Below are 23534 nucleotides of genomic sequence, written 5' to 3'. Positions count from 1 at the left end.
TACATAGAATATCCAGATCTTTTACATAATTTCAGTAGTTTATTAATGAGCAGTTCTAACTCTCACCGTACAGCCAACAGGGGGTCTAGCCAAGCTAGCATACATTAAATTGCAAATCAAATCAAATAAAACATCTTGATGACAAACATAAAAAAAACAAGGTTAAAAAGCTTTTGATTCTTCTACTTACACATTTGCAATGTTTCTCATCAACTCAACTTACTTTAGGATACAGCAACCCATGGGTGTAGTAAGACAAGACAACTATTAGCTCTTTACTAAGACGGGTGGGTAGATATGCTTTCTGCCACGCTGTTTGTTAAACTCATGTGTGCCTATGCATCACCACAGTAATCAAAGTGTATTATATGCTTGCAGTTTTGGCTGTTTTAAAGCAGATGACTGGCTGTCAGGGCTGGGAAACTTTCTCTTACATTTCTAATGAGGATTCTTTGAGAACCATGTTGCTCCCTTATAGTGTCTCTGGTAATATATCAACCCATTACTAATCGCCTTGAGAGGGTTTGTCCACAGCACAAGTCGTTTAGACCAGAGGAGCAGCATCTCTGACGGTTAACTTGTGTACTGTCTGTTTTACAATGAGTAGTGCAACACTTGGGGAGGCTTAGTTCAATATTGGCCTCTAATGATGGACATAATGTTACCTTACAGAGGAGCAACCCTCATAAAGGAATCTTTAGATAATCAGCCATGGGTAATGAAAATACTGAGACTGATACACAGACATTGGCTGAGCAGCATGTGTGTCTCTGGCAGCCAAATAGTTCAGAAACAGCTAATGCATATCTATCCTGTACTTTCAACATTGCTCGTCCCAAAGTGGCCAAAGTGATTTTGTTTCCACTGAGTCAGAGCTGCTGCTAGCATAACTGGTGTCCTTATCTTTCCTTTTTTGTCAGACAGACTATTGTAAGTTTTTAAAACAAAGTACGCTGGTGTTCAAAGTGCATTACCCCTTGAAATTGCAGTTTTCATCTGAAGAACCTAAAAATATCAAAAACTTTCTTACACATGCATCAAATAAGATTGATCATACAATATTACATCAGCTGCTGCTTTCATCTGTATAATTTTGCATTGCAAGGGGTACAGCCATTCCTTGTATCAAGATGGCCCTTGATAAACTTGCAGTTTTGTTTTCCATTTAAAATGATAAAGTGAAGCTAAAGGGTTTTCAGTAACATTTCGGTTTTGTTGTATGCAGCAAAGCAGCTGTAACGCAACTGAAAGTCCCCATTTCAGAATAATTCAAGAGCGCCTGTCAAGTTTGTGATCTTAGTCATCAACAACAGACACTTTAAAAAAGAACCCTCAAGTCTATGTGTGTATTCTGTAGCCTTTCCTCCAACACAACATTTAAGTAAGTATATATTTTTAGTCAAACCACATTGCCAATTAGTAAGATTATTTAGATTCAGTGACATAGAAGCTTCTGCAATGACAGTCCAGCCTGACAAAGTGTGAGAAAAACACCTGACTGAAATGCTAAAAACATAACCACTGTGTAAATGAAGCACGTGAGTTAAATCATCCACTGAAACTTTGGAGATTCAATTACTCAACACTCTGGACAGAGGAGGAGAGGGGCAGGCATTAGGAAAAAACAGGTCGTCCACCATGCTGAGCCCTTTCCTGGTTGGCTGAGGGTGCTTTTGGGCTTTGTTTGTTTGACTCTGGACTGTCTGAGTCATATCTTTAAACCACTCCACCCCTTCATTAAACAGTACACATTAAAAAAAAGTCTGCAAAATAAAAACTTGGGTGAGACAACATGCAAGAGAGAAAAAAAGAAATTGCAAGCCAAAAAAGAATGACCTTTCAGATATTAGTAACTTTTTGCCAAATGTGGGAAAATCACTGACATGTTTGAAGTAGGACCTTGTTCAGCACTAGCAGCCAAAGGCAATGGCAGTAGGCACGTTGAGGATGAGATGAGGCGTGATGTGAGGGCTAGGCTATGCTAACTTATCAGATGCCCATACACACGGAATTATTAATTCTGCATGCTTTGAGCTCCCTCAGCTTGGCAACACCTAAGTTATGCTACGACATACAGTAGAGATGTCACAAGTGCAAAATGGCACAAGACTGTCCACAAGGCTTCCAGAGCTGTGTGATAGGACCAACCTATAAAAACTAGCCAATAATTTAATAGCGTTCACGTAATTTCACAGTGAAAAACAGATTCACCAATCTCTAACCAAAACTTTTGTCCAAACAGGGCCACCAAATATGGATTCATAAAACCCTCACGAGGACAGAAACGTGGGTTTTGAGGCTAAGGCTTCAAAAGCATAATCTACAAACTTAATGGATCCAAACCAGATCAGAGCCATTTTCAGGTGCAGTTGGTGTGTGGGAGCATTATCATGACTCACTTTAAACAAATGGAAATAGGGGATGGTGTAAGTTTACTGGAAATATGCTAGATAATGAAAGCTTTGGAAATAATATCCTATTAGTAGCTTAAAAGGTATGTGTGTTTCTCTCTCCAGCTCTCTCTCTATCTAGCTATCTATCTATATATATGCGTGTGTGTGTGTGTGTCTGCAGCACTTTTAATTGGACCAGTAGTGAGCCTTTCTATTTTGATTTTCTCTTTATTAGCTCTGAAAAGCATATTCTACTCTTTTCTGTCCAGTCTTCTCTATTATTTCAGAGCTACCGCAGGTTATTCTTACCAGCAGCTGTCATGTTACTCACCAGCTTGTTTGTTTGCTCTACATTTTATACATAGCTCTGTAGATTTGATACATATCCGTGTACAATTTTTCAATTTTTCTATACATATTCTGTACATTGTTACCTGTATATACCTGTATATATGAACTTCGGTTGCTTATAGGACCACCTTGTGTCTTCCTTTTATATGGTATTTTCCCTTGCTGTAAGAGCTCTGTAACACCAAAATTTCTCATCCGTGGGATAATAAAGGTTTATTCTATTCTAACATTCCAGGAATTTGCTAATATTTTTTTTGGCGTCGACCGTTTAGTAAGCTTCACAGGCCTAGTAACAGTAACCATAGGGAGTGGGACTTAACAGAGCAAGCTGGACAAGAGCAGTCCCGCTCTCTTGTGATGAAGTGAAAATGTCTTTCAGTGTGTGTGTGATCAGTGGTCTTGTTATTTTGCACACGACTGTTCACCAACATTAATATTAATTCAGCTGGCAGTGTTTGCTGTTGGCACTGCTGTTTTGAGGAAAATATGTGTCTTATGCCAGCTTATGTGTGGGTGCTGCTGCACTGTATATAGAAATTAAATTGGACCATCTATGCATTTATTTCACGTGTGATCGATTGTGGTGAGATTATATGGAACAAATTGTCAAGGCTGAAATTTCTGACCTAATCTGGCACGTTACTTGTTTTTACTAATTGGAAATAATAATATTTTATTTTCCAATTTCCCGAAAAAAATTTGCAGTACATTTGGAAATTATCGTGACTTGTCACGGCAAGGTACACATTAGCCAAAAAATAAAAAAAGCTATTATCAGCAACTGCTTTGTGCAAAAATGCATGACAGGGGACCCTGCATCCTTGAAGAGCTTTGTCCGTCTTAGCCAGATGTCGTTGCAGTGGTGCTTCACATAGTGAGATACTGATTGAGATTTGAAAGAGAACAAAGACTGAATTTCAGAATCCAAAAAGTGCTATTTCTTGAACTTATTCATTTCATTTGGCATACAAATTGTCCCCTGTCATATACATCACTTACATTTACACTTGAAAGAAATCACAGCCTTGTGTGTTCCAGTACTAGAAGTGTATGTGAGAATGCATGCTTTACTCTAAATTAATGGCTTTCAAATATCACTGTGAGATTTGGTCAATGGGTTGGAGTAATGGATACTTGATTTCAAGATTTCAATAGCTGTCATTTCCACCATCCTGTAAGAAAACAAAGGCAATCAGAAACCTTTGAGCAGCGAGACAATATTGAAAATTGATGGCTGGGATGTTAGTTGCGGTGCTGTAAAAGAGCCTCCTGTAATCTGACATGACAACACGTGACGAGAAATCAATAGCTTCATTTCGTCACATTATTTGAAAGGAGAAGGAGTGACTGTACATGTTTAATGTGGAGAGGATTCACGTGATCCGATTAGACGAGATGACACTGCTGAATAGGGATACTCTGTGGGAAGAAAACACTGCATTATATATACATGCTGTATATTTTATACGTGCTATTTTTAGCATCTTGTGGAATATCCTCTGCAAGTGCTAGTTCAGTTTGTCTCGGCTGATCAACATGTTGAACTCGATAAAGAAGAGATGAATATGTTTTGCCGATTTTAGTATTATGCCGTCACATCTATGTGTGTGTTAACAGGTTTGTGCTTCATTCTCATTGTTATTCTGTTATAATTTTATGAAAGAGCGAGGAATCGGTAGCTTAATTAATTTAAATTGCTTTAAAATTGGTTAGAATAATTACAGCAACTATAAATCTGAACAGTGTACATGTAGGTAAGTCACTACTGTGTCATGACAGACAGAAAAAAAAAAGCTTTTTATTGATTGTTTTGAAATGTTAAAAGATTGAGAGTGCTCATTCATTCTGCCTGTTTGTTGTTTTGATGTAGTTGCTACTGTTATATATATATATATATATATATATATATATATATGAACTTAATCACTTTTCATGTTTTGTTCAATTGATAGTGGTTGCCCAACAGACTGTTTTTAGCAGGAAGTGGAGCATTGCATGCATGTGTGTGGGAGAGCTTCACTGTTTCATTATTTACCATTTACCACAACAAAGAGCTCAAACCACTATGCACAGGCTTTTATTTGACTGCTCAAACTGCCAGCTTCACCTGAGAAAGCTAGGAGGTTTTTACTGGCTCTTAGTCTTTTGGTGTGGTCACCTGATTTGTACAGGAAGTCATTTGTTTGCCATGTCAAAATATTTATGGCACAAACATTTTAAAATCAAAGAAAGGGCACTCAGCAGGGGTGGCTGTCTAGACAGTGATTACTTTAATGTTCTTGTTTGAGTTCCTGCGGTTGCCACAGTCAGGGTGCTGATTTCTATAACTGAAAATTAAACATTCATTCATAATGAATGTTGTAAATATAAAATAACTTGCTGCAATGTATTGCATCTCCGTCAGTGTTGTGAGATTTAAGATATGGCTTTAAATGAGGCCAGAGAGAGAGCACCTCGAGTAATTATTTGTACTGCTCCTTTTAGCAACAGTATTGACTTATACCTTTGCAATTGGATGTCTCCCACTGCAGCCTTTACAACAGCACAGCTGTGTAACCCTAGCTATGGCAATATGCATCCCAAACTCAGCTGTGAATCAAGCTGTTGGCTTTTCTAAGTTAATACTGCGAGGGAGTGTATCTCAAATTGTAATGGGCTTCAAGTGCTATTGGAATGGGTAAATGTGAGGATCTATGCTTCAGGCTTTGGGGAGGAATAGCTAAAAAGGGCATGTTTATTTTCTTCTCCTCTCCTCTGTGTACTTGTACTATTCACCATCTCTAGTGCATTGTCTATTGATTTTCTTCAGCCCCCTCTATCAGTCAGGCTTTAATAAGACAACACATGTCTCCTTTAAAAGAAACGTATTAGAATGTTAATGGACCACTCTGCAGACCTGTTTGACTCTGCCACGTTGAGTTTGCATGCACGCAAACACACAGGCACACACACACACAAGCACACACACACACACACAATTGTGCTTATGTATAAATGTGCACCAGCACATTTTCATTAAAACAGAAGAAGATAACATTTATCTTGATGGGTTTTACGGATTAAAAAGGATGGAGAACAAGGAGAATGTGGCAGTAAAGGGATGAACGCGTAAGGATGGAGAGAGTTGTGGAAAGTGAAAAAAGCAACCTCTTCGTGCAGAGTGGATTCATCTTCTATATTATTGCTCCAGCAGGGACCAAATTATCTTCATTTAGGTTTTTGGCACCAGCCACAACCCAGACCAGGTGCCCTAAGAGTGCACATGAACTCCACATGGCTCTTTAGTCTTTGTGGCGTGTCTCTTTGGGTGAAAGGTTTTATTCCAGCCACTTGATTATGTACGAGTACAATAAGTGAAGAATATGCAGAGAACAAAGCGTTCTTCTCAGAACTGTATACAAAGGAATAATCTTCTTACAGCCCACATTATCTGACCTGTCCTGCTTTTTTATGATTACAGTCAAGGGTTTAAAAACATTTCTTCTGCTGTTAATGTTATAAAACAGTCTTCCTCGCCCTTCATGTGTTTCTGTGATGTCTTTGTTTAGATGTTTTCCCCTTGTGATCCGTTTCATTTGTAATGTGGGTTTTGGGTTCTGTGTGTATCTATAGTGTGCTTGTTCCTCGTCGGTTTGTCGTGTTAAGTCCGTGTGTCTTAGTCCAACTCCCGGGCCAAGGACCGGTACCGGTCCATGAGTCCTTTGGTACCAGGCCGCGAGAGTTTTGGCTCAGGTGTGAAATTTCCTAAAATATTACACTCTGGAATTGAGAATGTGTTGGAAATGTATAGTTTTCAGGGTTTTTATTGTTAACTCGGTTTTCCTGGGTCTTTTCCTGTGTTGTAGTTGTGTCTTATTTTGAAAGAAATATTTATCTGTTACCAGAGCGTGAAAATATTGTCTGACATTAAACCAGTCCACGGCGCAAAAAAGGTTGGGGACCGCTGTCTTAGTCTGACACGTGTTTAATGTCTGCTATGTTTTCAGGCTCGTGTTGTCATGTTTGCATTCTGTTATGTTTCCTGTTTTATTTTGAAGAGGTCTGGTTGTCCCATGTTCAGTATGTTTAGTTTCTCAAAGGAGCTTGCAAAGAAAAGCGTCTGGACTTCTTTAAGTTACTTGAAGACGTTTCACCTCTCATCCGAGAGGCTTCTTCAGTTCTAAGGTCAAATGGTGGAGAGTCCCAGATATAACCCTAGTGGGAGTGTCCCCCCACAGAGGGACAAAAGGACCCCCTGATGATCCTCTAATCGCCTGAGCCAAGGTGTGGAACTGGGTGTGGGTCCCAATCAGCCAGAGTTTCGGGTGAGTTCATTGTGAAACCTGGCCCCACCTTATCATGCGAATTCCTGAGGTCAGATGGCCCAGGATGTGAGTGGGCCTTAAGGCGTCTGGGAAGGGATCTCAAAACTGGATTATAGATGGCAGAGAGTTGGTGTCGTAAACCACCGCCTCTGTTCAAAGATGGTCGCTCACAGTGGACATAGATGGCTTCTTTCACTCCTCTTTCAAACCATCTGTCCTCTCTGTCCAAAATGTGAACATTGGCATCCTCGAAAGAGTGTCCTTTATCCTTAAGATGCAGATGGACTATGTTTATGTTTAGATGCAGATGGACTATGTTTAGTTTCACTTCCCCCGTGGCGTCATTATGTTCATTTGAATCGGCTGTTTCTCCATGTGTTTCCACTTCCCCTGATCACCTCCTGTGTGTATTTAATCTCAGAGTTCCTGTCATTCCTTGTCTGTTCATCTGTTTTGCCTGCTTGTCTACTATGTCATGCCATGTTTCCAGGTTTATGAATTTACGGCAAGTCTTCCTGTTTTAGGTTTCTCATGTCAGGTTTCCATGTTCATGCTCCTTTTTATGTTCCAGGGTTTTTTATGTTTAGACTTAGTTCTCCCAGTTTAGGTTATTTTTTAGTGTTGCCTTTGCCTTGTTTTTGAAACGTTTTTATCAGCCTCCACTAAACGGCTTGCTCTTTTGTGTGTCTGCACTTGGGCCCACCTCCTCACTCCACATAGTCTGATTTTTAATTAGCGATACCTCAGCATTTTCTCCACGTTTCATTTTCTTTAAAATGGTTGTTTGACAGTCACGCTTCCATTGACACTGTTTGATGAGGCTTCAGCAAACAGATGCATCTCTTGGGTTCTCTGTCAGGTCTTTGTTGGATTTATTTTCTATTTCTTAAGGACATGACTTTCAAGTACTGTTCATCTTCTGTACATAGTGTCTTTTTAGGCCTGCCAAATCTTCTTTTGACCTCCACTTGACCAGTTTCATTAATTATTTGAGGACACACTGCACACCATGCCAAGAGATGCCCAGTTTTAAGCTAGTAGTTCTTTGGGAATCTATTTGTTGATGCAAAAATACAATTTTAGATGTGTGAAACTGTCATCTTTGGTATTTTTTATAGATTGAAAGAAATGGGACAACAACATGTTGCTAGGATCAAAGTTTATGAAGTTGTTTGTTGTGTATCAACAAAACACTGGTTGACCCTTAATTTAGGTGCCTTTTTTATGCTTCAACGATTCATGTTTTCAGAAGAAAACCATTCTTTTGATAAATGGTCAGGTACAAGGACTGGACTGAAAATGAGTGAAAAAGCAGCCAATGTCCAAAGAAAAACCTTGAAAGACTTTCAGAAAGCCTGGAGAACTATTCCTCAAGACCACCAAGAAATGACTGGCTCCTGGGAAGCAAAATAAAAATAAAAATGAAGAGTGGCTCTTGCCTTTTGCACAGTATATTTTTAGATTGCGCCCTGGAAACCTGGTTCTGACCACTTGCAGGAGCTTATGTTTGAGTTCACAGTCCTCAAAGTTATGTCGAGGGCAAACATCATCTGGTTTCATGCCAAACTGAACCCAACTTTGCGTATCAAGGATCATCACTGGTGAGAGAAGCTGTATCTCCAGCTAGTCGTAGGTGAAACTTCACTTAAAATCACTTCCATAGCCACATGTGTATAAAATCAAGCACCTTCACAGTAGCCTTCACTTAGGTTGAATGAGTTTAACAGACAACACAGCTCCTCCTCCATTCAGCTGGATTTTAATTAACTACATTGTAGATATACGCTTACTGTAGCATCATGACCTTGGTGACCAAATGATGAACAATAATGTTTTCCCTATGAGTGTAAGAGGAGGCAGTCATTATTTTACCTTGAAAATCTTTAATCTCCTCATCCTAATTCCTTTTTCAAAATGTCCAGTCTGGATCTACACTGTGAAACATAAAAAAAACACAGACCTCTAAAACCCAGAAACAACTACTATCTGTATCACATTCTGTGTTTAACCTGTTGATTTGAAATTGTGGTGAAGTTGCCATGTTGCGTTATACTCAGCTCTTTATGCAATAAAAACTGTCCTTACTCTGCAAATCCCTCAACTGTATAAGTCCCCAAATCATGCCTCAGGATTCTGGCTTCACCATATCACGCTTGGGAGTTTGGTAATTGTTACACTGCTGAGAAAAGGGAAAGAGTGATGTAGAGGTGAGGGCAGGTTGGAGAAGGGGAGTGAGACGGACGTCAGAAATCAAAGGGACCCTGCTGCCATGTCTGGTTGCAGCAGTGGCTGCGCAGTGAGAAGAGAAAAGGAGGGAGGGAGAGAGAGAGGGGGAGGACAGAGCCGTGTCTTTCTGGCTGCGGTGCTCTGTGCAGTCGGGTCTAGGTCCCCGGCTGACAGCCCAAGATTGATGGATAGAGCTTTGTATTGCACATAACATCAATTCTGTCCTGCTTTCTCTTTCATTTGGAATCTCACTCCCTCATCACTCCTCCCTTCCCCTGTCTTTTTCTCTCCTGCTCCCCTCTCTTCCCCCTCCCTCTCCTCCTCCCTCCCGCTGCTGCTCCAGGTCCGTCGCCGGTCCCTCTCTTCCGTATTAGTTTCCATGAGGCATCCTTAATGCTGACAGAGAGCGCACCGTGAGGCAGCAAGAAAGCGGGGTGAGAGGATTGCTATCTTTGTGACAGCTTCTCTGCTCGGAAGGCTGCGTGTGAGCTGGGGAACTGGACTGGACTGTGGTGTTTCGTGGAGGAGGTGGGAGAAGAGGTGGAGGAGCACGAGGGAGAACTGTGGGGCAAGCTGGACAGATGGAGGACGGCACGCAGCACCTGGGACACTGCATGGTTGACATGAAGGAGCTGAGTGCGAGTCCTGAAGGACTGAGCGCTGCTGGTGAGCTGACTCCACTGTGTTTTGTGACTGTTTGAATCTGTCTCCTCTTTCCTCTGTCCTTTCTTGTTCTACAACTCCATAACTGCTCGTCAGTTCTAAGCATTGGGTTTTCTCTACTGTTACTGCAAATGCTTCTCCAGATTGCTTTTGAGTATTTTCCCTGTGCAAGTGTTTGTTCTCGTGCTGCCACACACACACAGAATGAAATCGTGTGTGTGTGTGTGTGTGTGTGTTTCAGGGAGAGAGCTAGGGTGGAGGTACCAGCAAAAGTGTGAGAGATTTTTAAAACCCCAGTCTTCAGTAGCCAAGTAACTGACTCCTATGCAGAATAATTACAACTCAATACCTGATGATATATAGATGCACTTGTTATGAAAGATAATTATTGGTAGATAGAAATGACACTAAGTGCTATCAAGTGATCTCTTTTGTTGTCAGATATTTAAAATGTTGTTAAGCCACGATTGATCTTCGGGCCTGTCAGTCGTGTCTCCACAATTTAAAACTGTAGACTTTTTAACAACTGCCTGCCTCGCTGCAGGTTTCCAATTAAGTATTCTTGTTGTGTGGTTGAACTGAAATCTCAAAAATGTTTCTCAGTTCTTTTGAGCTTCAGAATGCATGCGTGTAGTAAATAATACAAAAGTCTGCCTTATCTAGTTTTGAGCAAAATGGAATTTTGATTGAGTGACTCTGCAGAGAGAAAGTTTGAAAAGCTGTTTGTTCACATGTTTTCTTGGTGGGAGTCGGGGAATAAAAAGTCACATGTTTGCTTGCGTGACATGTCTCTGTTTGTGCACTGGCGTTCATGCATGCATGTGTATGTGTGTGTGAATTTGCATTTTTACTGCAGTCATATTCCATGTAGGCTGAATGTGCTGTCACTAATATGCACTGGCAGAGGCAAACTAGATGTCTTAGTGCCCATCACTACAGGAGAATGCTGAAGAGATTATCCATATCAGTGATGCCACAAAGCCTCCTCTCCACATTTAATACCTTTGCTTACTAAAAGGACAGACACTGCATGCAGTTGCTGCTAAGCATTTGCATTGGCATGCAAGCTAAGAACCATTATCGTCCCAATGGGAATAAGCAGATGGAACTGTACAAAGAAGGATGAAAGCGCAGTTCACGACGCTTTGTCTTTTTTGCTTTAAACCTACAGTGACACACTGGTGAAGCATCTTATGTGTTCGATTTCCCATTCACACGGACATATGCAGGCATGCTCTGATGTTGCACAGTTATGCAGAGACACACACAGGGCCACACTCTCAATAGCTATGACCTGATGGCAAACCCAAGATAGGCACCTACCATAAAATCCTCTGCACAATTTTATAGATGGCATCTGACAGATGCAGGAGTGTAACGACTCACTCTACCTTTGCTTTGTTTCCCCTGGGCATCCTGGAAGACAAGAGCGAAGCACATAATTACAGTGTTTGGGCCGAACAGCAGGTTGACAACCGTGCATTATCAGTCGCAAGGTGACACAGTTTATCTCCTCTTTCTTGACAGGAGATAAAAGCGAAACCGAACTGGGTGCTGCTCGGTGCTAATTAAGGTGGGGCTGAATTGGCATTTTACAAACTCCCAATCACAAAGGGTGAAATTATGTTATTTTAGCTATTAACTATTCATAACAGAATTTGCATACAGGGATCAGTATCGTCAATGAAAGCTGCAACATTTAATTGATTGAACTGTCTTTGCGAGACGCGTGCCGTGACCAAGCTGTCACGGAGTGAAAGGTCCCACTCTTGTTAACCCCCCCAGACTACGTCTCTTATCAGCTTGACAGTCAAGACCTCCTCAGCGCATCCAACTGATTCACAACACTTCATTAAACGCTGGCAACAAAACCATCTGTCCCCCCCCTCTCAGTCTCCCAAAGCAGTAATGTGACGATAACTCACTCTCCCATTCAGCACCACTTGTCCTAATGGGATGCCTGTCTGTGCAAACATCAATTGAGTTACAGGTATGTAAGCTTGGCTGGTGACTGAATCATCACAGTGAATGTGCAGGTGCTGTTTAGGCAATTTAAACTACAGGAAAGAGAAGCTCGAGGTCGGACAAAAAGGAGTTAGGAGAAGGAAACATTGCAATTAGTGTGGGTGAACGTGTAGGAAGGGTGAGCAGAGCTGCTTGTTGGGTTGGAATCATTTGTTGAGAGAGTTATATCCCTGAAATATCAAAGCCCATGCTGAGCCAGCCACATAAGTGAATTATTAATCTAACCTCAAAATTCAAAAGAAGATAATATTCAAAAATATTAACAGGATTTATTCATAGGCGTGGGCTTTTATATGTAATATCTATTCATGAAGAGGATAAGCAGAAGTGACTGTGAATGTGTACTATAGCCTCTGCAGGGCAGTTTATCAAAACTCTCTTCGGAAAAATTGTTTGATTTTCTTCGTTGAAACCATACTTGGGAATTGGAGCGGTTTCTGGTGATATTTTCTACTTCCATCTTTTGCAGACTTAGAAATAAACAGCAGCAGCATCCGAATCCCCCACCCCCACCCACCAAAACCACCAACTGTTTCCCACATTCACCCTTGTCCCCCTTGCCTGTTAGCGGTTATCATACAATGCAGCATGCGAGAAAGCAGGGCAATGAGAAGGGAAGCGAGTTAAATGATCATCTGTAAGACGGACCATTTAAGTCCCTGAACATTAATTAACTTTGTCATTCCAGAGGATTCACCTAGTCTGCTCACATCCTTATAAATTACCCTCTCCTCTGCCTTCAGCGTGCCTTTTTCCCTACTGATACCTTCCACAGACAGGGGGGCTGATAGATTGGAGGTACAGTGGGGCTGTGCTGTTATTTCTAGAGCCAGATGAAACTGCAGTATAGCGGGCGGGCACACCTCATTTGCTTTGGGCCCCTCTGGGAGTTACATCTGCATGTGCTGCCTGCCTGCTGCCTTGCTGAGCTTATTACCATATTCATAATGCCAGTGGATATCGATTATAAATACCACACCTGTGCCACTTTCCCCCACGTATGTATCTGCAAGTTAGAGTCGTGAGCCATGTATGCTGCAGGAGTTACAATAGATATGGGCAGTGCAGGTGGCTTATCTCTCTCCATGTAATGGCTAATTACTGCGATTAGACCTTGTTTGTGTATTTGTTTTGGTCAGGCTGATTCTCCCCCAGAGGGTAATGACATGCGGCACGTTTAGTGCTGCGGGACGAGAATGAGGTCACCGTGTACATAACAGGAGTTGTGTCCTCAGGTTGCATAATTTGTCCGTTATATTTTAGATCATGTGGATATTGGGGTGATGCGACCATGTGGAAGCTTTCAGAGCTGCACTAAAACATAGTTTTACACGTTATTTATTCAGACTTCATACTGCAAAAACAAAAAAAGGAAAATGCAACTTAACATGTGTTGCCTGTCATAAAATCAAAGCATCTGGCATGATCCTTCTAAAAATACTCGACACTCTACCTATAAGCCATGCTTTAAAATTCTGACAGCTCTGAATTCCAGTCTTCCTCCTGCTTCATTATCAAACACTTTGACTTGCTTTGCCACATGTGTCTCATGATCTGTATCCTGAACCTCTATCAGACCTAGACTCAGCTTTGCTCCTTATCTTTAATTATTTCTGCAACGACAAGCATTTTCTACTGCTTCTTACCACTCAAGATAAGTCCGCGTCAAGCACAGACGGAGTCCTACAAAGTAGCCGGGCTGTCCATGTGTCAGTCCCTTATGATAATGCTACACCAGAGACTGGACCCAACAGCTGGCACAGTGTCAGCATACCTAGCTAAAGGGCTTTCTATTGCAGCTACGCAGCATGTCATCCTGGCTTATTAAAGTTCCATCAGCACTCATAAGGAAGTCTTAATGGTGACAACATGAGGAGACATGACCCCTGAGGAATGGGATGATGAAGATGAGAAAGTAATGTGAGAACCAGATGATGAAAGTTTATTTACAAGCATAATTGACCTGTTTTGGTGTGTTTCCTTGCCCCGTGTGCTACAAATACTTGTCCACTTGATTAATTAGATATTTACTGCAGTTGTCACAGATATTGGACCGAGTTTGCGTAAGCTTCTACAGCCTTTTCTGACATGTATTACATCTGACAGAGCTCAGTTTATTTCACTGAGCAAAAATGCTAGCAAACTGAAGGTTTATTTACAAGTTTGTTAGCATATTTATTGAATTTAGAAATGCACTTCAAATTGCTGGTAATCTTTTTTTTTATTTTTATCAAGTTACTGTGCTTGAAGCTGTCTTGGCCTCAGTAGGCAAATGACTCTCAACAGGGTGCCGGTTAATGCTTATGATTTCCATAATTTTCAATCTTTGGACTCATTCATTTCAAAGAATATGGTTCAAAGATTAAAAAACAGCATTTAAACAGCATTTCATCAACATTTGACATAATTCACTGCATCTCTGTGAGCTGGGGCATTTTTAGATTTATCTCCAGAAACAAATGCAAGAAGAAATATTACAGTAAACCTGCACTGTTACTAAGAGAATATTTGAGCCTTTATTGGACATGCTTTTTAATCAACAGTCCCAACAAACAACCATACATACAGTACGATCCAATAGTCTTGAGCCAGAACTTGTTTCTTTATATTTTGCTTTCAAGAAACCAGTTTTGAGCAATGTTTCTTTTTTCTGTCTTTTTGGCTTGTTTGTTTGAATCTAAAGGTCACGTGCTTAAGAAATAGCAAAGACTTGACTGAGAGATGCTGGTCCATCTACTGTTCGCTGAAGGGTCATTTCTGATGAAGGGTGGCTGCCAAGAAGCAATTCTTAAGGAAGGAAAACAGGGAGAAAAGGCTGAGGTTTGCCAAATTACACGAGAATTGGACTGAAAATCAGTGGCAACAGGTCTTGCACGGAGAGATGGATCCGACTTTGGTTCAAAGTACTGGCAGTATTTTTGATGGAGATCAGAGAGAGGTAAAACAGTGAGCAAAACATGGCGGAGGCTCACATGGTTTGGCCCTACATTTCACCTAGTGGTCTTGGAGATCTTGTCAAGATTGATGGAAGTATACGAACACAGAAAAGATTTTTATTTTGATCAGATTTTGATCCATTAAGAAATACTATCAAGAAAGGGGCTGGCTGGCAATGGCTTCATTTTTCAGCATGGCAATGATCCCAAACACACTACAAACCCCTTAAAAAGGGATGTCTGGATATAAAAACACACAATGGAACATGATCAGTCATGGATCAGAGCCTGGATCTTAACAATGTGGGATCATCTTGACAGAGAACAGAACAAAAGGCAGCCAACATCCAAAGAAGAGTTTTGAATGTCCTTCAAGAAGCCTGGAGAATGATTCCTGAAAACTACTGTACTTATAGAGATTACAATAAAGCTGCTTAAGAGAGTTCAGGCTGTATTAAAGAACAGAGGCGATCATGCTGAATACTGACTTTCAAGCTTTTAACCAAGAATCGCACCACCTGTGTTTTTGGCTTATATACACTGTACATACTTTTAATGCGTGTTTGCACATTTCAATACTGCTGCGCCTAATTCCAATTTCCCAAGCAAAATATGTAGAAATGAGAGTTGGTCTGAGACTTTTGGACAGCATTATCTATGCATTCAAAATTGTCAATAAGGCATTCTGCCTGAAGCATAAGTAAATAATTTTTTCTTTGCAAAGAATCCTCATTACATAAGATTACCTAAGTCGCATGGCTCCCATACATCAGTGAACATCGAGTATCCACGGCCCATTAGTGGAGTTGATGAGCCTTAGAGAGGCCAATTGTGTCCAAGCACCCCAAGAGGAGGAATTTAGCAGTTTAGTTCCCCTCTAGACTTGTTGCACCATCTTACAGGCATTTCATCAGTTTGGTTTTTGAATGGTCATGTCAAACTGGGAAAGTGATGAATGAGAGAAAGTTTTAGTGACAGATGACTGAAGCAGTCAGTCATTGTTATTGGCGTAAAGCCTCAAGGACAATGGATACCCAGATACTCTAGTTCTGACGCTCTCAACGATCGCTGAGTTGTTTGCATAATCTAGATGAACAGTTACATTAATCAGTGTGGCATTTGGGGAGCCTGTTGTGCTCCTACCATGTTCAAACTCTCTCTATAAAGCCTTTTATTTCTGATTAAAATAGTTTGTTGCCAGGAGTTCGACCCCCTTAGTGTAATTATATCGCATCTGTGCAAAGTGACTACAACTGACTAATGCCTCATCAACAATTTTGATAAATAACCAGGAAACTAAGCTAAATATTTATGCCTTGCTTTTAGTAAATATGTGAGGGTTCGCAGGTTTTTGATTCAGATTATTTTAGATTAAAAGAAGTCGGCTTGTTTTGCACTTATGCTCTTTGAAATTGTAATGAGCATATTTCCCTATTATCAAACATTGCTATGATTAATTTAATAAGATGGCAAATCAAAGACTGAAATTCATGAAAAACAATGGTTGGAGCTCTACACCTTTTAAACTTCCGCAAAATGAAACTGCAGCCGTTAATGTTTTATGTCTGTTTCCTCCTTTTTCATTGTTCTAATGTTCCCCTCTTCCTTATCTTTATCTTCCTCTCGCTCTATTTTTATCTCAACTCCACTCTATCTTTTTGCTGTCTCTGTCTTGCAGGTGTTATCCTAACACCCAAGCTGCCTCAGGTGGAATTCAGCCTCGGTAAGTCCTGTTAACGCCGTAATTCAACGGTCATTTTATTTCAAGGGGAAGCAATGAAAATGGAGACATACCTCTGTTTTGGCTCGTTCGAACACATATTAGATGACGTTTGTTGCCTCTTTCCCGCCACAGAAATGCAATAAAAGTCAATGGCAATCATCCCTTTTTGCTAACATACATCCAAACTTACAGTAACTCTTGTTAAACACACACATGCTGACGTTTCCATTAATGCAGATGTCAGTGAGGATCAGTGGCATATCTGCAATAAATTCTGACACACAAGTAAGGATAGAAAGGACAACAGAAGCACAGCAGAGAGAAAGCATTAGATTGAATGGTGAACTTTCACCATTCAATCTGGTGAAATGGTGGCTTCTGTGGCTCAGAATTATCTGAGCCACAGATAATTCATTGTGGCTCAAATCATGTTTCTAAACTGGTAATAACATTTTTTGACATTCAGGATTGATTACATCTGACAAGCATCTTGACTTTGTTGTTTCTATCCTTTGACCAAAGCCACGCTACAGATGAGATGATGGATGATATGATCCAGGGATGTGAAGTTTCTGTTACAGAGTCACAATAGTAAAAGTTAATATTTTAACACACATACACTCTCAAGTGTTACTTGATACCTTCTACTGTGTTTTAACAGCAAATACACATTGATGCATCATACTTTTTTTGTTGCTGGCAGTCCAATTGTCATCAGGTAATATGTAAAAATATGTAAAGATGTAGAGACACAAAACTGGGCGCACATACAATTCAAACCACATAAAGCAAACAAAGTCAAATAAAAACATTTGTACTGCTTGCTTTGATGTCTAAATGTCCATTTGATACTCGAACATTATGTTGGGGCCTTGCGCTGTGAAAGAAAAACGATTTAAATGTAAATTGTCTGCCGTGGTGGAAAATTAGAAAATACAGTTGACAGCTGACACAGTACCATGTCCATTTTTAAATGGCCTGATTGTGCGCCCCATGTACAGTACACCTATCTAATCTGTACCTGTCAAACCCATAATGGCAGTATTTAATGACATATTACATGACGTGTTTTATTTCCAACATTTGTTTCAACAAATTATTTTTAAGCTCTCGAAAGAAGTGGCAGGTTGTAATAGTTTTGTTTAAAATGCTTATTGAATTTCAGGAAAACATATTTTTAACCACACTGAGGATAGTAAACAAGCAGTCGTCCGGCCTTTAAGTTGTTTGATGAGGACCCGTTGATGTCACAACTTGTGCAGGATAGTACAGGATATTAGTCTCTCAGTCTGCTCTAGTAAAGTCACTGTTGTGCAAGAAATTTCTTTTGAAATATTTTGCTAACATTGTGAAAACAAACATTTTTTTCTTCTTTTTTTTTTGTAACCCTAATCACAGCTTCACGGTCTACAACATTCAGTTTCTAGTAAATTCCAATGCTTCAGTATTGCTTGGTCTGTGATTTTAGTCTGTTGTTATGCAGTTGCTAGGCATAGTGATGATGTAATAATATAGCATGCATAATAACAGTTTTGTGTTGAACTCATTGCTGTGAAATTGAAAGCCATTGTAAGGGCATAAAGGCTACAACCAGATCTATTTAGCCATTTGGTAGGTTTTTGTCAGGCAACATGATGACATCACAATAACAACCTTCAGGTTTGATAGGCTCAACTCAAGAAATAGCACTAATACACAAGAGGAGTCATCTCAAGACACTAGAAGAGAATCCAGAACAATCTGGCAATGTCCTATGAGGAAGCACTTGGTGAGAGTGGGAAGGAAGAACTGAAGAGAAAAAGGAGCATAGGGAGACATGGACACACCATCTAGTTACGTTGCTAAAACCTACCAGGTTTCCAGTTCTGTGCCCTGCGTGTTGAACAATGCACAGAGCAGTTGATGGTCTGGGACAGATGTCTTCTTATTCCTGAATCAGTTTGTTTTAGGTTTAGATGTAGGAGGCAGGACTCATGGCACACACAAGCTTACTGTAAATTCTCTGTGCTATTCACTCATGGGTTTCAAGGCCTAAAGCAGGGTAAAAAGAGAGTTTTATGTCTGATCTAAAGGATTTAGACATTTGTGTTCTCACATACTGCTCTTTCTGGTAATGTAAAAAAAAAGAAAAAAAGCTTAGGGCTGCAGTGTGTTTGTAAAAATACCATTTGTTTCTGTTTTTACCCCCAGTGGCTTTGCACATTCGAACAGTACATCTAACACGCCAGAAAGGGAATGTGGGCCCTAGCTAACCGTGCAGCATATGTTAAATACAGTGGACCTGGTTGCGCAAAATATTTATGACACAGAAACAAAGAAGTATTCAAAAACAGCTTCATCAAAACAGCTGACAAGGACTCAGAATCTGACAGTGAACTAATCAACGGCTAAGATCCTAAAATATTTACTGAAAAGCAAAAGAAATGAAAGGTAAATGAAAACACATCAAAGGAAGACAGAGCACATCTCGAGTTCCCAGGAAGGCTGTTTCTGTAACCACGAGTACAAAATAAAAGGTAAATTCTTCAGATTTTAAATGATCAGTGCAGACCAACACTAGATCACTCAAGTGTTTTGATTGATCATAGCTTTCAGGCTTGTTGGGAACACTTTGTGAAGCAAGGAAACTTCAATGCAGTGAAATGAGAGTGGATGATCCCTTTTAAACTGGGACTAAATTCTGTAAATGAACCATATATTTAGTAGAATAATTTATAAATGGATCTGTGAGCAGCACTAAATTGTCCCAGTTACCTAGTGTGGTGTTAATACGAATAAGGTCATAGTAATGATTAAATGGTCATTTACGGTTTAAAAACTGTGTAAATAAATATTTATGTTTGTGATATTTTATCTACTTGGGCTTGGGACATGAGTAAAGACCTAAGTATCTCTATTTTGTTAGTCCCTGTTAAAAGTACAACCAGTTTTGGAAAGGTTACTTTTAAAATGTATTCCATTACAGAATACAGAATACATGCCCCAAAATGTATTCTGTAACGTATTCCGTTACGTTACTCAATGAGAGTAACGTATTCTGAATACTTTGGATTACTTAATATATTATCATGCTGTTTACAACTACATGAATGTACTATTGCTGTGATTTATTACTGTTACTGAAGGTCCGCGGCTCCGAACCGTAGTAAAGGGACCTCTGGCTAATACGTGGGTTCTGTGTCGGGCTCGTAGCCGAAAACTAGCTTTACTTTGTTGTCTGGGTCAACTTTGCTAGCGAGAGACAGAGAGGCGTTGAAAGACTGCTCCAACGGAACTTATTGTTTTTGGAGGAAAACACGAACATGTACAGTGGGGCAAAAAAGTATTTAGTCAGCCACCGATTGTGCAAGTTCCCCCACTTAAAATGATGACAGAGGTCAGTAATTTGCACCAGAGGTACACTTCAACTGTGAGAGACAGAATGTGAAAAAAAAATCCATAAATTCACATGGTAGGATTTGTAAAGAATTTATTCGTAAATCAGGGTGGAAAATAAGTATTTGGTCAATAACAAAAATACAACTCAATACTTTGTAACATAACCTTTGTTGGCAATAACAGAGGTCAAACGTTTACTATAGGTCTTTACCAGGTTTGCACACACAGTAGCTGGTATTTTGGCCCATTCCTCCATGCAGATCTTCTCAAGAGCAGTGATGTTTTGGGGCTGTCGCCGAGCAACACGGACTTTCAACTCCCGCCACAGATTTTCTATGGGGTTGAGGTCTGGAGACTGGCTAGGCCACTCCAGGACTTTCAAATGCTTCTTACGGAGCCACTCCTTTGTTGCCCGGGCGGTGTGTTTTGGATCATTGTCATGTTGGAAGACCCAGCCTCGTTTCATCTTCAAAGTTCTCACTGATGGAAGGAGGTTTTGGCTCAAAATCTCACGATACTTGGCCCCATTCATTCTGTCCTTAACACGGATCAGTCGTCCTGTCCCCTTGGCAGAAAAACAGCCCCATAGCATGATGTTTCCACCCCCATGCTTCACAGTAGGTATGGTGTTCTTGGGCTGCAACTCAGTATTCTCCTTCCTCCAAACACGACGAGTTGAGTTTATACCAAAAAGTTCTACTTTGGTTTCATCTGACCACATGACATTCTCCCAATCCTCTGCTGTATCATCCATGTGCTCGCTGGCAAACTTCAGACGGGCCTGGACATGCACTGGCTTCAGCAGCGGAACACGTCTGGCACTGCAGGATTTGATTCCCTGCCGTTGTAGTGTGTTACTGATGGTGACTTTTGTTACTTTGGTCCCAGCTCTCTGCAGGTCATTCACCAGGTCCCCCCGTGTGGTTCTGGGATCTTTGCTCACCGTTCTCATGATCATTTTGACCCCACGGGATGAGATCTTGCGTGGAGCCCCAGATCGAGGGAGATTATCAGTGGTCTTGTATGTCTTCCATTTTCTGCTGATTGCTCCCACAGTTGATTTTTTCACACCAAGCTGCTTGCCTATTGTAGATTCACTCTTCCCAGTTTGGTGCAGGTCTACAATTCTTTTCCTGGTGTCCTTCGAAAGCTCTTTGGTCTTGGCCATGGCGGAGTTTGGAGTCTGACTGGTTGAGGCTGTGGACAGGTGTCTTTTATACAGATGATGAGGTCAAACAGGTGCCATTCATACAGGTAACGAGTGGGGGACAGAAAAGCTTCTTACAGAAGACGTTACAGGTCTGTGAGAGCCAGGGATTTTCCTTGTTTGAGGTGACCAAATACTTATTTTCCACCCTGATTTACGAATAAATTCTTTACAAATCCTACCATGTGAATTTGTAACGCAATCTGTACTTACGCCAAACCCTTAATGCGTGGAAATCAGGACTGTTGACCTTGGGCAGTTCACTAGGTGTCGGTGTCATCAATTTCAACCCGAAGTCTAACCCAAAACCACAGTTTCTCTAGAAATAGGTTACAAGAAATCAAATGTCTCCCAAATACCTGTATCCCATCAGAGACTAGTTTCGTAAAGGAGATTGGTAGTAGCTGCTCCACCACAGGAACAATAAGGCTTCCAGCACACAATGGACACCACACTCACTTAACATAAACACATTTATTAGACACAATTTTGAATAATAAACCTTTTTTGTAGTGTCTTTCCACTCAGTATTCCAAAAAAATAAAATAAATAAATAACTCAAATATGTATCCTTCAAGGTCCTTTGGCCAAAAGAAAATCACCTGAGCTCAGGGAAAAGTAAAGTGCATCGTTGGGGCCCTTTGAATTGTTCCTACCGCTCTGTTGGAACGGTGTAGCATCCAATAATAGCATCCAGCAAGCAGAAACATCCACACGCAGCAACGACCATCTACGGTTCAGCAGAGTCATCGGATGAAGACTTCCACAAGGCAGTTCATCCAGTCGGATCCAGGGCACACAAACCAGCCTACACACAAGTGTGCAGAAGAATTAACTAAAATGTTCATAAGTATCAGTACCACTGACTCAGTGTCCATGTCACTAATGGCTTATTTAACAGTCTTACCATTATAATAATACAGGTTTGTCAAAATAAAAATATAACAGAACATAAATGCTGTTAACAATGCTTATTAATGCTGTTCTCTTAGGCATAACATAATAACACTGTAACTGACCTCGTGTCGGCCGCCATTTTAGGCCATTAGCCAGGCTCACTTAACGGCTAGCTTGCTAACAGTCAGCTAATAACACACATTATACAATATTTAGCCTCTTTCTTAACAAACATGACAGTGGTAGATTTGATACCTCGCTGCAACATAATAAGGAACAAAATATTTCATACAAACATGCGCTGCAAACTAACTCACCAGAGGGGTTCACATAATGGCGAATGGCTGTTGGATTCAGCTCAGCTTCACGTTCGTAACCGCTACAAGACTCCTTCTTCTAACAACATATTAAAACATTAGCTTCACATATAAACGTTTTTAAAACTATTCACAGCAACTCAAAGGTCTACTGTACCCGAATTTCTAGCTCGTAGAGGGCACAAGAGCAGCATGCGCCTCATCGGACGAACGGAAGGAAAAATACTCTGTAGCTGGACTAGAGAGTGGCTATGCGCACGGCACAGTGGTGCGTTCAGTGACTGCAAATAATCAGAAATCCCATACTCAAATAATGATCTGGGTTACACTCTCCTCCTCTAAAGTGCATGAGTCTCTGCATGCACACTTGACTTAACAGGTGTGTGAAGGAAAGTGCTCTGAGAGAATACAATTGCGAAACTCTGACAAAAAGGAACTGAGAGCTAAAATTAAGGGCTCACCTAACTCATCATAAGTTAGTTTACGAGGTTGGCGTCTCTCTCTCCCAGAACGCCGCAACTCTACTGTCTCTGGCTCTGAACTCTGCTCAGCAGTGTCGCTGCTCTCTTGATTCATTTCAACAGGTTCTGTCTGCTCAGGAATGTCAATAACAACCCAACCTGGACCTTCATCAGATGGAATGGGAGATGTGGTCACCTCATTGCTGTCTGAGTGTAACAAAGGTCCAGGTTCAGAAACATGACTGGGTGTTTCTTGTGCGTATGACTCGTCTTGTGGCTCTGCACGGGGCAAGCTAGAATGCACATCCCCAGTGGACAGCTGAGGTATGATAACCTGCCTTTCAGTCTGGATAAAAGGACCTCTGGTTATTATTTCTGGAACCACAAAAGCTGGATACATTTCGTCCTCATCACTGTATACCTCATCTTCCTGACCATCAGAAGATTGTACTTCTATTTCGGCTTTGTTTCTCAGTTTCTTCCCTTTAGAGGGCCCATGAGATCTGCTCCCTGCTATTTCTTCCACAGGTAAGAACCCACACGGTAGCAGGAGATCCCTGTGTAAGGTGCGCTTTGGCCCGTCTCCCAACTCGGGTTCCACAACATAGACAGGGCCATCATTGATTCGTTTAACCACAACATGTACTTTCTGT

The 23534-nt window shown here is 40.8% G+C and overlaps 1 protein-coding gene across 3 annotated transcripts in view; it reads left to right on the top strand.

Annotated features, from left to right (window-relative positions):
* Positions 1-9356: 9356 nt before the first annotated feature.
* inpp4b (inositol polyphosphate-4-phosphatase type II B) overlaps positions 9357-23534 on the top strand; it is a 198115-nt gene continuing 183937 nt past the window's right edge. For 2 of the 3 annotated variants that reach the window (XR_014874479.1, XM_085162144.1), the window contains exons 1-2: positions 9357-9940; positions 16577-16621. Coding sequence is in view for 2 of the 3 variants with exons in the window: in XM_085162144.1 (XP_085018270.1) it covers positions 9856-9940; positions 16577-16621 (130 nt within the window). In the remaining variant the exon portion in view is untranslated. The remainder of the gene's footprint in view (positions 9941-16576; positions 16622-23534) is intronic. The other variant, XM_085162143.1, reaches the window with a different exon arrangement.

Source organism: Neolamprologus multifasciatus, chromosome 6 (genome assembly GCF_963576455.1).
Source record: "Neolamprologus multifasciatus chromosome 6, fNeoMul1.2, whole genome shotgun sequence".
NCBI lineage: Eukaryota > Metazoa > Chordata > Actinopteri > Cichliformes > Cichlidae > Neolamprologus > Neolamprologus multifasciatus.
Note: the sequence above shows the minus strand (reverse complement) of the source record. Positions and strands in the feature narration are given on the sequence as shown.